The 14,998-nt window shown below is 42.3% G+C and overlaps 1 protein-coding gene across 2 annotated transcripts in view; it reads left to right on the forward strand.

The window, feature by feature from the left end:
• LOC311048277 (metabotropic glutamate receptor 4-like) overlaps positions 1–14,998 on the forward strand; it is a 179,166-nt gene that overhangs the window by 142,424 nt on the left and 21,744 nt on the right. Inside the window, exon 6 of one of the 2 annotated variants that reach the window (XM_084061440.1) lies at positions 1,709–1,918. In XM_084061440.1, coding sequence (XP_083917566.1) covers positions 1,709–1,918 — 210 coding nt within the window. The remainder of the gene's footprint in view (positions 1–1,708; positions 1,919–14,998) is intronic. The other variant, XM_084061439.1, reaches the window with a different exon arrangement.

Below are 14,998 nucleotides of genomic sequence, written 5' to 3' on the forward strand. Positions count from 1 at the left end.
AGGCCGCCCGCAGGGCGCCCGGACCTCTAGTCACAATAAAGAGCTTTAACCTTTTAACCAAAAATGTTCACTTACCCTACCTCTAATGCTTAATTCATAATGTATTTTTGGATGAATGAATGAATGAATCTTTTGGGAGCTGAAAGGTTTGGGAACCCCTGCTCTAAATCACTTGTTGTCAACGTCGGGTTCGGGGACAACTTGTGGTCCCCGGACCGTATATACGTTGAGAAACAATCCTCTAAATACACTCTAAAATATTATTAAAAATATTAACAGTAGGGGAGCAGGTCAGGCTAACATCAAATCTGGAAATGAAGTAGACCTAATGTTTACAAAACGGCAATTCCTGGAGAGATAGGAAAGGAGTTTTGTGCTGTTTTTTAACTGATTAGATTTCTCAGAGGAGAAAACCTTGCACTCCAGATATTGGAATTGATTCAGTTGACTGCAGCGTTCCAGATATTTACCTTCTAGCTAATTGCGAGAGGCAGGCCCATTCAACACAGGAAGGCTAAGACACACTGAGGACCAATGCATTTTATTCTATGTCCCTTGGACCGCTGCCACGCGCTCCATTAAAAGAGTTGGCTCATTCTGAGAGGCTTTGCACAGAACAGAACCGCCCTGCTGTCTAACTTCAGCTGCTTTACAAAGTGGGGGTAACAGTACTAGAAGAACGCTGGCAAGATCACCGCTTGCCTTTGATTCTGTGGGACAACAAAGTGTTGTAGTCAATATAGATCTATGGCAGTGATTCTCAACCTTTTTCATTTCAAGGACCTCCAGTTTGATATCCATTAGGCCATGGACCCCGCAATTTTTTATCTCCAAGGAGCCCAGTCTATAAAATCTGTGTTCATTTAAATCTGAGAGTGTACAAATGGAACATCTTTTAGCTGGGGCCCCCTGGAAACCCCCGGAAGGACCCCTGGTGGTCCCCGAAATCACAATACAATTTTTAGTTTTGCAGGGTTTGGCCCTTAGTAGTAGAGTTTGACACATGCACATATGTCAAATTGCTTCTAAATAGTCACCCAATATAGGCTACTATGAATCCCATATGTTTTCATGAAGGTCAAGATTGAGCAAGTAGATAATTTGCTACGCCTCAAAGACACCCCTTGTACCTTAGACTAGAGAGCGGTCACATTTGCCTTGATTGCACGATGATGGGTCTGATACAAATCGTTTCCTGATTGATGATCATTTCCGATACACTTAAAATAAAACATTCAAACTCTTTCCTATGATTGCCTCATTCCCTTGAAATCCAAAATAACACAGAGCTTGACGAGGTTAACAATGAGCCCACTCAGTGGCCACAGCAGGATGTAATTTCTCAGAAGTAGATTGAGGGGGAAATGCTGTCCATAAGGACAGTAATATCGCAGAAGGGACGACACATTGTAAAAAAATAAAAACGCACAAGGCACTCACTGCCTGCTGCGTCTCACTTGGTCAAAAGACAAGGCAAAGAAATTGTGAAACATCTGTGAACAGAAATCTAAAGTATAACATCAGGCTAAATATTTATTTTTACAGTGTCGGTGTCGCACACCGAAAATAGCATACTATATCTACAAGCTCACATCATGACGCATTGTCAGCTATTTTAAGACATTACATGACATGCAACCAAGTATAAAATGATGCATAATTTGTGCATGTGATATGGCTAATTTGAGTCTGTCTTTGTACCCTACAGATCAGGAGCGGATAGGAAAAGACTCCATTTATGATCAAGAAGGCAAGGTGCAGTTTGTTATTGATGCTGTCTATGCGATGGCACATGCCCTGCACAATATGCACAGGGAACTGTGCCCAGAGAAGGTGGGCCTCTGCTCCAAAATGGACCCCATCAACGGCACTCTGCTGCTCAAGCACATCCGCCTCCTCAACTTCGCAGGTCAGTCAAGTGTATTTTGGAACGTAATGCACGCTTATTTATCTTGCTGCAAGGTAATGTTTCCTCTTTCATATACCGTTGGGATGCAATTTAAACAGAGGAGAGATAGCATTGGAAAGGTATATAATGATTTGTACTTTCCCTTTTGAGAAATGATTTTCAAACTTTATTTCCAGGGACATATCATATAGAATCATTTTTTCCTCACAAACTTTATCTTTCCCAACCAGACTACTTACACTTTCTCCAGAACGATGCATCAGTGTTCATGATTAATTCATTTAAACACATTTCCATTGTTTCCAATCTATCTACGGCTACATTATATACCTGTAGCCACTGAGTTTATAATGCATTATGACCAGTACTTATACATTATCATATTATAAGTTATAATACTTCATAAACCTTGTTATAAGTTGTCATGCATACTTATAAACATTAAAAACATGTGTTATAATGCCTTATAAGTGCATTATAATGCATTATAAATGTGGTTATAACGCATTATAGACACAACTCTCCATATACATGTACCGATAGATTATGGACCATTTGGTTCAATCTCGTTGCAGAGCCAACTCAGCATATGAGTAGCACAGTAACTAAGTCATTGGCACATTTAAAAACTGATAGACACCCTTGTTGGGCTGATACTGACAATAAGCCACTCCAAGCCACTTACAGTACTTACTTAATGGGAAATCACTGATTTTCAACCTAAATCCCATAGGAGATCAATAGTGTATCAAAAAACATATGACATCAAACTATAGCAGGTCATCAAGCTTATGGAATGTACGTCCAATGACATGAAACAACGTGATTTAAGTCATTGTATCACTGAGAAATACACAGAAAACATTGGGTATGTTCTCCACACTATTGACGTCCTCACATCACAGATAAAAATGGGAGTTGTAGGTTCGAAAATCGACAAAGATTCCCATAAGCATTCAAACCGTATCATCTCTCACTTTCCATACTTTGTTACAGTTTGTTAACATCAATGCTTCTTGTCTAAATAACCATTCTACCATGTGTTCATCCTTTTAATCAAAATAACTCTGGTCTATAACCCTCCTATATACTGTAACTACTACATTGTAGCGGCTACACACTATAACCAGAAACAGGAGAGAGCAGTTTGTACCACAACCACTTATACTGATCAGTCACAAACTCACAATGAATTGAAAAAGTGATGGTGATGGTGACAGAGGCCCTGAATGTTATGGGTCATGAGCACATGTTTCTGGTTCAGTAACAGCACTAAAGAGTAAGTCTCACTGTGTAAAGGCTCAATTTGACCACAACTTCAGTTTCCCTTGCTGTTCATTGATATTGGAGCTGCAGCGGAATGTTAACGTCTTTTAGCTTTGGGAGACATGATAATTTTGACTATGAAATGTTGATTGTTATAGGCCACAGTATGCCTAATAATGATATTCACATCATATCATGCGGTTGCGTGCCATTCTCCCTTTGGAATATCACCTTCATTACCTCTAGTTGATCTTATTGTAATGATTCCCAAATTGGTCTGGAATACATAGACAGCAATTCACAGAAACACCATGGGCTTTGACTCTACTCTCTAAGTTGCAAACACGATGAGCTCAATGACAGGTAACTTTCAGCTGAAAAAGTGATTTGCAGCTAACAACCGGGCATCACTGTGCAAGGCCTGGCTACATTACATAACAAACTAGAAGGGGGCGCTCTGCAAAGCGCATATCTCTGCCAGGCTGGGTTGCCTAGCCAGGTTTAAAACAGCCATGGTTTGCAGCCATCACGACCCGAAGATGCTGCGGCGGAAAATAACAATTCTACAACATATGGTGCAACATTCATGCCGCCCACTATAGGCAGAAGTAAAGTAGCTTTTGTGTTCCATATAGTCTAAGAAATAGGCCCATCCCATTCATTTTGATAGCCAATTACAGGCAAACAGTATGGAATATGAGAGGACTGTTTGGCGCTCATTGTCACGACACCCAACATCATTTGTAAACACTTGTAACATTTGTGTAACCCCATATGGGTCTAAGACTTCGCTTTTAGCTCTGCATTGATTAGAGGCCCCTCAATGTGTGATTCAAATTTGGGCTTGATCGGACCATGCATTCATGATTTTTGGCACTTTTGTTTTTAAATGGGTCCCTCCCACAAACTTTGAAAGCCAATTCTTGTGTATGGGGACAAGTAACGTTACCTGTTTTGACTTGGACTTGTTTGGCACACCTCTGTGGTAACATATTATTTCGAAACATAACATTGGCAACAAGGATGGAGCTTATGTTCTCACCGCCTCCTGCTTTACTGGCAGTCCCAGGCGAGCCTCCTGTTCCTTGGACTCACTGGCATGAGTCGTTCGAGACCTACATCATGGCTCCTGGACTGACAGACGTGAGTGATGCACAGAAAAGAGCCATCCTAATACACTGTCTTGGCACGGAGGAACAGCGGATATTTAAAATATGTGGACTGCGTCACATTACTGGCTGGTCATTTCTCAGCCGCTCAGTGTTATTCTCTGGAGACTTTTTTTTCGCTAGCGCAGACAGCAAGAGGGCGAGTCAGTTCATCAATATGAGGCCGATTTGAAGGGCTTAGCCAGCGTGTGTAAGTTTGGAGCAATGCAAGATGAACTGATTAGAGACCAGTTGGCTAAGCACACAAACAACCAAAAGGTTTGGGAGAACTTGATAATGTCCCCGGATGACCTGACTCTTAATAAGGCTGTGGAAATAGCTTTCCAATTTGAGTCAGTAGTGGTTTTTGCCACTCAAAATTGACTTGCACCTCAGCTCCTCTACCCTCTCATTCAACTAGCCAAGTTCCCCTCCAGGACGTTTCCCACGTAAACTACGCAGGACGCCAGCGGACTCCGCTGGTCAACACGTGCAACCAGGGCCCAGAGCTGTCCCACCAGAGGGCAGTGTTGTCAACGTTGTGGGAAGCAAAATCACTTTGCCAAAGTTTGCCGTTCTGCGCCAGCCACCACTTCATGACAACCCTTCTCAGGTATTGACTCAGCACCTACGATACACTCAAGCTCTACTAGCCACACCTTTAATTTAAAATCTGGTGGTTGTGTGGAAGACAGAAAAACTGTGCTTGTGTGTCGACCTCGAGGTGGTTAATAGGGCGGTCCTCCCTGACAAGTACCCGCTACCTACAGCGGAAGAACTGACCACTTAGTTCCATGCTTACACCACATTCACCGAGCTCCATCTCCACCAGGGTTATCTGCAGGTCCCGGTGCATAGCTGAAACTTCATTGCCTCTGTCACACACATTTTTTCGATACATCAGAATGCCTTTTGGGCTCAACCCCGCTACAAGCTGTTTTCAGAAAAAGATGGCCACCATACTGTCATACATGGTGGGCAACCCCTGCTGTCAATGATGAGTACCTTCACAAGAGATAGAGTTTGTGGGGTTCCGCCTGACTGCCGTCCAGTCTAACGTGGAAGGCGGTGCACTACTGTCAAGACCTGGTGCGGTGGCCTGGCATTGTCAGGGACATTGAGGTCTTAGTGAGGGACTGCACAGCTTGTCTTTTGAGGCAAGCTGTCTCCACAGCCACCGCTATAACCCCCAGCGTTTCATGGTGGTGGTCTACGGCCTTCATTCCAAGTGGCCTGAGGTGCTCTCAGCTGGGACTGTTACCACCTGTGTGGTGGCTGACTTCCTAGACTCTGGATTTGGATTGGCTGAGGGCTCCGGCAACTGTGTCACCAGCTTGTGGGCGCGACAAAGTTCTCAACCATCACCGTCAGATGAAACAGTGTTTCGACAGGACACAGAGGTGGAGAACGTCTCCTTTCACAGCCCTCGACTGGGTCCGTGTCTGACCTCACTGGGACTATAAGTTGCAGTCTTTCTATGAGAGACACTGTTCAGCTCAGATCTGTGATGGGACGGATGGGCGGACGGACAGGCAGGCAGGCAGGCAGACAGACAGACAGATAGACAGGTGAAAACATTATCACCGTCTCCCGGCCTTCAGCCTGGCAGAGATAACTACAGGAATATTTTCTGTAGATTTATTACACATAATATTAAGTGATATGCCAACAATACTAAATGGGTTTTAAGCCAATGGGATTTGTGTGTCTATAAAAGGAATTTGACAGTGTTTTGGCTGGATTCAAGAGATGCAGATTAGCTACGGTATGCAAATAGACCGCTAAAGTTTGACGAATTATTTTTCTCCAAATAAGGGTTTCTGGGTCCCAGGGGTGAGACCAAGATCGTGGCATCCACAGTGCCCTCTGCCCACCATTTATTTGACAAGGTTTCAAACTTTGTATTGCACACAAAGAATCACAAAGACGGCCTGTGGACAGAATATTGATGATGAACCATGACTTAAAAAGAGCAGTTATGATCAGCACACCACCTATAAAGTTGAAAAAAGAACACACACCTGGGTTGAAGCTGCCAGACAGATCAGCAGAAATATTGGTAGAATAATAAACATACTGTTGTATGATTTCGTTTTTCCTTGTTTGTCAACATTTCAGGTCCATCTACATACTGTGCACTGCTGTTTATTCTAGTAACCACAATCCATCCTGACATCATTCAAAGTCACATTGTCCCTGATCATGTTCGCATTCTGTTTGAAACAACATCAGATATGCCTTTGAAACACATCTCCATCAATACAGTACTGTATGTTCAGTTGTTGGGAATTCACTGGTGTCTTTTTACACAGAGAAATAGCTTCCCTGTGTTGCTTTAGGCTAAATGTTGATCAGTGCTGTCATAACATATTCAATATATAATTTTAGGTTTCAGGTTTTCTTTGAAAGGTAACATTTATTTATAAAACGGATAGTTTTGGTACTTGATTCTGTTTGTTGTAAAAATGCCGTATAAACACACACTGACTGTGACTGCATGTATCAGTATTACTGCATCAATAGTGTGTTGTGTGCAATATTCAGTGTACCAGTTCCATTGGATGTATTACCGTTAGTGATTTATTTTTTTCCCAGGATGGCAGGGGAAGTGGATCACTTGTGGTTCATCCAATGCCCTGCGCATGTGCAACATTTTGCAACAAATGCATTACTTTATAAATCACTTTAAAACAAGGCAGACATTGTTTGTGCAGGTAGTCAGGGACTACGTTATTTTAGAAATTATTCTTATGACATTTTTATTAAAACTGTTTTAATTTGGATTTGTCTATGATTTTCATATTTAGTAACTGTTTTATAAAATCCACACAAGGCCGTGGTTTACAATGATTTAAGAACAGCTAAGGGGGTTTTAGACCCCTTAGCTGTTCTAACATCACTTTAATTCTATGGCCTCCTGGGGCTTATTGCTTTAATCTTCATCATGTGATAAGTGATGCACTCTATATGAAATCCCTCAAGTCTTATATTCACTTTCATTAATAGCAAACAAAACAGTCTTTGACAGATAGATGAATCATTCTTATATTATTGTCAGCACTTTTAAGGGTGGAGGAGGGAGATATTCACTGAACAGTCACATATGCACTGTGTATTGAACTGCATATATTTGAAGACATTCTGTCTGGTGTGTCATCCATTCCCCACTGTGCTTGGGCCAACATGCCCTTTTCAGGCTGCATACATAATGAAACACAACTGATAAAGGTCAAATGTCAGTACTTAAAGTGCAGCCCTGTTGTAATTACTCATATAGAGCGAGCAGTATCATTGGCCGACCCCCATTGCACTTATCTTTCCATGCCAGTCCACTGAACAAGTTGATGGCCGATAACCTTTGTAGTGGACCCCAAGTATGACAGAGGCACTGGCTTTGCTGGGATAGTTCTTCCAGTGTGGTAATTATATATAGTTTAACCCTGTCGACTGGGGTCTCCCATAATTCTATACTTGGTCTCCTCCTTTTTCCCCCCTACACTTTATATCTTACCGATCTACAAGCTCACAACCTGTGAACTTGTACTGTAGATCGACTATTCTTGCGGAATTTCTCCTATTCTGAAATGCCTATGTTATGTTATATTTATTTATTTGATCACAATCACATTGGACAAACCATGATGCATTGCTTAAAGTGTATATAGCACGAGTGCTAGTTTTCAACACCTGTCCACAGGAGTCTTTTTTTAAATAGACTAGCGATAGGGATGCTAGGATTCACATGTTAATGGCTACTACACCCTAGCCTAGAAGTTGTGATGCTATAGTTTTCAAGATATCTTGTTTAGGAACAAAGGGTTGGACGGTCACGTTTCATGGCAACCCAACATTACAGTGACGCTGGAGAAATAGTCATGGTGTCACTCAAATCACTAGGGTTCATCCTCCAGGGAGCATGAATATGCTCAGCGGTTTCATGCCAAACTGCCCATGAGATTTTGAGAATATTGTGTGCAAATTGGAATTTTGGCCCCAAGGGTGACATTAGAGACACGATCAGTAGGGTTCATCCTCTGAGAATAAAGCTGCACAGGAAATTCAGCGTCAGTCCAGCCAGTAGCTTTCGAGATATCCTTACAGATGGACCAACATCGCCATCCTTAGAGCTCCACCACCAGCTTTTTTTTTAAAGACTTTATTTTTCATTTTTTAACTTTGTCATGTGGACAGCAATCAACAGTGCTGTCCTCAATCTACCACTAGCAGAGTTAACAATGACACATGACACAGTCATATTATACCAGGTTGCTCTCTCCAGCGTCCCCGCACGGAACCAAATGCACCCGTGGTCCTGTACACTTGCGCTCGCAGACTAACAAAAACAGCCAAAATGGCAGTAAATAGTTTATGATCGGAGCTTTTGAGGATCAGCTGAATTAATCCCTATTCCCTACTGTCGAAATGAATACACACCCGGTCCGTAGTGTGAACCAAACCCGTGGAGACTAGAGAACGTACTAGAGAACGTTTAACCCCGCGTCACCAGACTTTCCAGTAGTAGTATATATCATAAGTATTTGAAACATTCGTGACACGTTGTTAGCTTGTAGATCGGCTATTTTCAAATAGCCGACGGTTGAAAGTCGGTTGAAAGTGCTCATGTGGCCTATAGTTGCTTCTTTTGGGCTTTTGGCTAAATGACCAGCCAATGAGGAAAAAGTCACGCAAAAGGACAAAAGGACCAGCCAATGAGGAAAAAGTGACCACTAGCGAGTGTAGATGTAGACCAGGTTTGGCAACCTGGTAAAAAACAAAACCCTTGCCTTTATAGCTTTCTTGAATCTAAATCAAGCACTCCCCTAGTGCTCAATTGGGCTCATTCAGCCGCAGCCAGAGTCGTGCATACAAAGCAGAAGTATCACACAGCTTCAACACGTCCTCCTGCCCTGTTTGACACCGCTTCTGGCGCTTCTTTTCTCATGCCCACACCTCCGCCTTTGAAGCGTCTAAGAGTAGTTTGAACCCTCAGTAGGAACACAATTAAATGGAGCTTCCCATCAGTATTCCATGTCTCTGGCTCATGTCAGAGAAAGTGTTGTTTGTTTTTCAACCCTCTGCTGCAGAGAGAGGGAAAGAAAAACAAGAAAGAAAATGACTTGAAGTCATATTCTACCAGGTGCTGTGTGTGTGTGTGTGTGTGTGTGTGTGTGTGTGTGTGTTTGTTTTCATAGACCTGATTACTTGTTTTTCGGAATGCTTATTTCTCTCGCCAAACCTGGCAACATAATTTGCGACGCGAAACGCTAATGTTTTTTATATAAGTGGTGGCAACATTTTTAGACACCACACAGGTCTTCCCAACAATAGCGAAGATTGAAGTCAGTGTGAACATGGCCAAATAATAACTTAATAGCCAAACTAGGTCTAATGAAGCACGCTAGCATTTAGGCTAACTGTGTTAGCCTGAGGCTGCAGTACAACTTGCACTGTCTGCTCTGCAACTGTTGCAGTGTGAATGAGGGGAGCGGAGAGCGGAGGGCTGTTACTGTGGGGGGCGGGCCGTCTCCCCATTCGTGTGGCCATTGGCTTCAAGGAGTGAAGGACAGCCAGGACAGCCAATGACGCAAATGTGTCAAAAATATGTCTAATGCAAATCTGTAATATGTCAACCTCTGCTCTGACGATTCTTAGACTCAGGCGCTCTTCGAGCACCTGGTAAAAACATACCAGTGGCCTTCCCACTGTCATGCTCAACAGGCAGGAGTTTGGTAAACATGGTAAAGACAAGACTCTGTGGTGTTTTTTTCCCCATGCAACTATTCATGCCACTCTCTTCCCCTTCAAGGAAGTGCCAAGTCTCCATTGCTGCCAAGTCTCCATTGCTCCATTGCTTCCATTACTCAAAGAGGCTTGCAGATGAAAACTCTCATGTTCATGCAAAATATCCAAGCTCCTTGCTTCACACTGAAGCTGAAGTACACTTATCATTGATGTATGAACGCAAATAGCCATCTCAAGTCGGCCCGCCCCTCACAATTTCCTTCACACTTTAGTATTGCCACTGCTGTTGCCCAAACACAATGTGGGCTTATTAGCTCAACACCTTTCTGTGGCTGATAGGTCGACTCTAAAGAGCATGCCACTCGTGTGTGTATACCCATTTAAAACCCAGCTTGAGAGCACTTATAGCAGAGGCCTATTTATCGGGATTGACTAATCGCACAAACACCAGGACAGAGATAGAGAGGGAGGAGAGAAGCAGCAACTCTTCAAGTGTGATTTCAGCTGTAAATTCTGTACGTCTCGCCTGCATCCAGGTCATTAAATCCTAATGAGTGGTGTAGAGGGCAACAAGCCGTGATGCCATCCACCAAGGTGTCCCGGTTGTTCATCGCAGCATAACAAGCACATGTTGGATTGATAGGCAGAAAACCATTACTGCAATCATTACTACAGCACATATAATTACAGGCTATTCATAACCTCTAAACATTTCAGAAGAATATTGAATGACGGCCAGGCTGTGGTGGGGTAGCCACACACACAAACACAAACACAAACACAGAAACACATGTGCTGTAGTGCATGGAGTACTCTTGTGTGATAGGTCTGTCATATTAGTAGCTGGAACCCCCTGTGGAACTCATTAGGCCCCCCCGACTAGTAAAGAGCCCTGTTTAGACAAGTGGGTCATAATACACATGACAGGCCTAATCCCTCCTCAACAACTCACAACTCAAACCTTGACCATGCAGACTGCCCCCCAAGGTACACCGATATCCACTCTAAATGAAGAGATCTAGACACCAGTGGGCTCTTGAGGGCTGCGCCAATATTTCCCCCAAAGCTCTCCTTAGCGTAAAGCCTGAGTTATACAGTACTTAGACGCGTGGCGATGTCACACACAGAAAGTAAAATCAAGCAGATCTACAAGCTCACAATGCATCACACTGTGACTCATTGTAAGCTTGTACATCTGCTGTTTACGGTGTGCGACACCTGCACGCAACCATGTGTAAACCAGGCTCCAGTCTCTGTTTGTCGAACAACATGCAGAAACATTGTCAAGTTTGTGTTCTTTTGTAATATGTCTAAGTTGTATTTTCAACAACCAGAAACTGGTCAGCCTGATAAACAGTATCATACTATATACTATTTACTCCTGAATGTAAAAGTAGTTTGATGATATGGTTCCTCTGTGCTCTGTGCTAATAGAGCAGATATGACTCTGCAGGGTAAAGCAGCATATAGTTAATCTCAAACAACAGTGACGACTTTATCCTGGGGGGGAAAACATTATATACCGGTTAAGAAAAGAAAAAGAAAAAGAAAAAGAAAAAACCTTACTGATATTTTGAATAATATCTACCAGTATTGTCTTCTAAGGTGATAGAATAGCTAATAGAATAGTTCCCTATGCAACAGTCTCTGAGTCACCAGGACAAAGCAACAGAGTGATAAAGCATCTGCAGTGTCACCACGGGCACAGTGCACAGTGCGGCTCAGAGGCACCTGATTGGTAAATACCCCAGGGCAGTATTGCACACTGCTAAAAGAGATTTCAGAAGAAAATTATCACATTTTCTTTCTCCCCCTTTCAAGGATGTGTCGAGTTTCATTCAGTTAACATGATTCACATTTTGAAGAGGCTTCTAGAACTTCAGTTAGCATACTTGAGTTTATAGCACACACGTTGTTTTCCGTCTTTGTGGTGCAGGGCATTTTCACGCACGCACGCACGCACGCACGCACGCACACACACAGAGAGTACGAAATCTTTAGCAGCTCACAGTTGGAGAAGAAGAACTGTCAATAATTTATGGACAGGCATCAATTTGAAAGAACACAGGACCAAAAGACTCCACATGCTGTTAAATATGATCATATCAACCCTGTTATACAGCATGGTACAATACCAGCATTAGCGTTCTGAAAGCATCAGTGTGGTGTCTGGGATCCATTTCCCCCTCTCAGTGACAGCATGTTGTCCATGTGAGCACTTACAAATTTTAATACACAACCCGAGCCGTGAGGAGTGGGAGGCATATAGAGCTCCACAGCTCTTTTAAAACTTGAGAAAAAAGAATATGATGACGCAATGATTCATTATCTTTGACAGAAATGATGACAGATCAACACTAGTTGCAATCGGTATATTTATGTAAACATAATACCTACAGTATGTGCTTCATGAAGTCACCGTAATCCCCCCGAACGATTGGTAACTGCTTTGTGATGTGGGCTTCATTGTTACACGCGCGAGTAGACGGTAATACCTTTAATCCATCAGGGCTGACTCATCGAGATGTGGATTAGAGTGTGCTGCATCTTTCAGCACCTAAACAAAAAGCAAAGAAATAATACTCATCAGCAGAAATCCAACGGCCACATTTCCCTTCCTTGTTCCTAACTGGGATGCACACACTGTGGCTTAATAACAAGCCAACCAAGACAAGAGAAACACACAAGGACTTGCTTTGAACAGAGCATATTGCACGAAGGAAGATTCTGTTTGCAAAAACTTCATTTTGAAGTCGCAATTAGACGAGCAATGCCTTGTGTTTCCCCTTGGGAGAACCATAATGCGTAGCAAAATATGTAGTATAGTAGAGTGTGACAAAATATCACAAATATTGATTTGTTTGATTGAGGAACCCCCTGGATAGGCCTACCTTTGATCATGACGCAACTCCCATATAGGGACCGGGCAAAAGGCGTGGCCAAGCTTAGGCTGAAGTAGTTCCGGTGGCCATATTAGGGGAGCTCCATAACAACAGCTCGTATCAACATCATTGACAGTTACCCACGAGTCACGACGTGTCCTGAACTACAGCGAATTTATTGGTAAAGGACAGAAGATGGACCTGGCAATGCGTGACAGAGAGTTACCATACAGAGAGAAGCTGAATGCAGACGCAAAGACACGCTACCTGGAAAAAAGTCATTACATCTGTGCCCTAGACGGCTAGACCAGATGTAATGACAGTGCCCAGTCAGTCACAATCATTCATTTTACCTGAAAAGAACAACGTTTTGTTGCTTAGTTGTGTAACCGAAATAAAATATAGTCATCTTGAGTACTGATTATTTATATATATATTTATAATATTATTATAGCGAAGTATTATTATTAATTTTATATTGTTCATTGTTGATCATTGAGATAGTGCACAACGGACCTGTTGCGATCAGTGTTGCCATATTTTGCGAGAGAAATAAGGAACCAGGTCTATGAAAACAAGCCCAAAAGAAGTGGCTTAGTGACATCGGCTACTTGAAAATAGCCGATCTACAAGCTCACGTGAGCTTGTACATAGGTTATTAAAAAAAACTCTTGCAATAAAATAAAGAATATTTGGAATATTTTTTAAAACATTCTAACAACACAAATGCTCCCTGGCACAAAACATTTTCATGAAAAGATTTGAGAACCACTGCTGGTTTAATTATTATTTTTTTTTTTAAAAAGCCTAAATAAGCAAGTACCTAAATAAGCCTAAATAAGCAAGTACACTTTATAAATAAGCCACACAAAACTACTAATTTTACAAGCAACTTTACAGAAAAAGAAGCCCAAAGTCGCTTATAATAAGCCGACATGGCAACGCTGATGCTCGCCTCGCCTCGCCAACAGATGTTTACATGTTTGATTGTGTGCTGTCATGCTCGTTTGAGCTTATATGTGTTTGGGAATGTTGTTGAAGGTTATGTTATTTCGTCAGCTGACACCCAAGCCATACTATATTTATTTGATATCTCCGACGTCTGAACACTTGCTGACAGACAGACAAGAGTCCCTGGCTGTTTACTCAGCCACCGTGACCGTGAGCCACCCACGTTAGACAACGTTTCTCAGACTGGACACAGAGATACACAATTTAGCTGTTAGCTCAATCTCATTGTATTTAAGATACCCATGCCAAGCCGTTTCTTTGATATCTCGACATCTGATCTCCAACAGCTTTTCCTCCAGGTTGGAAATGTGTGCAATTTAACTTTTTTAATTTAACGTCTGAAACCTTGGCATTGCATCCGATAATTCAGCACTGTCGTACCATTGCTAAATTAGAGCAACAGATAAGTTAGAGATAGATAATAATGTACACCGTCTACTTGCTGGACAACAAACACAGGACTACACACTACTCTACACTTGTGGCAGCTGTCAATCTACTCCCTCAACATGGCGGTGAAAGTGGGCTGATTTAACGGCGTCTCGACCCTATGACGTCGCTATGCCCGACCCCTATAGGCCCATTTGTGCGGCGTGCCTGCTTAGATTTTCAGCTTTTCTTCAAAACACATGTTTTGGTACTATTCCTACAGATTTTGTCAAAACCTCACACAAATTGGTACACATTATCTCTGGAGAAATTTGATCAAGATGTATGAGTCAGAGTTTTCATATTCCATTCCGATTGCCTATGCCTATGCTGCTGCATTGTCTGAAGGAAGCCGAACAAGAATACGTTTTACTCTTGTACCTGTACACAAGATGTAACAATAAAGCACAACCTTGAACCTTGAACCTTGCCTTAGGCGATTCTTAAAATAAATCTAAATCCTAACAGTTTTTTGAAAAAAATCTAAAACATTTTTATTCAAGATTTTTCAAAAATAGCAGATCTACAAGCTCATAGCGCGGCACTCGGTGCCGCGCTATGAGCTTGTATATCTGCTATTTTTGAATAGCCAAAGAAATCGTAAGTGACAC

This window comes from Gymnoscopelus microlampas, assembly GCF_963454915.1.
Source record: "Gymnoscopelus microlampas genome assembly, chromosome: 7".
NCBI lineage: Eukaryota > Metazoa > Chordata > Actinopteri > Myctophiformes > Myctophidae > Gymnoscopelus > Gymnoscopelus microlampas.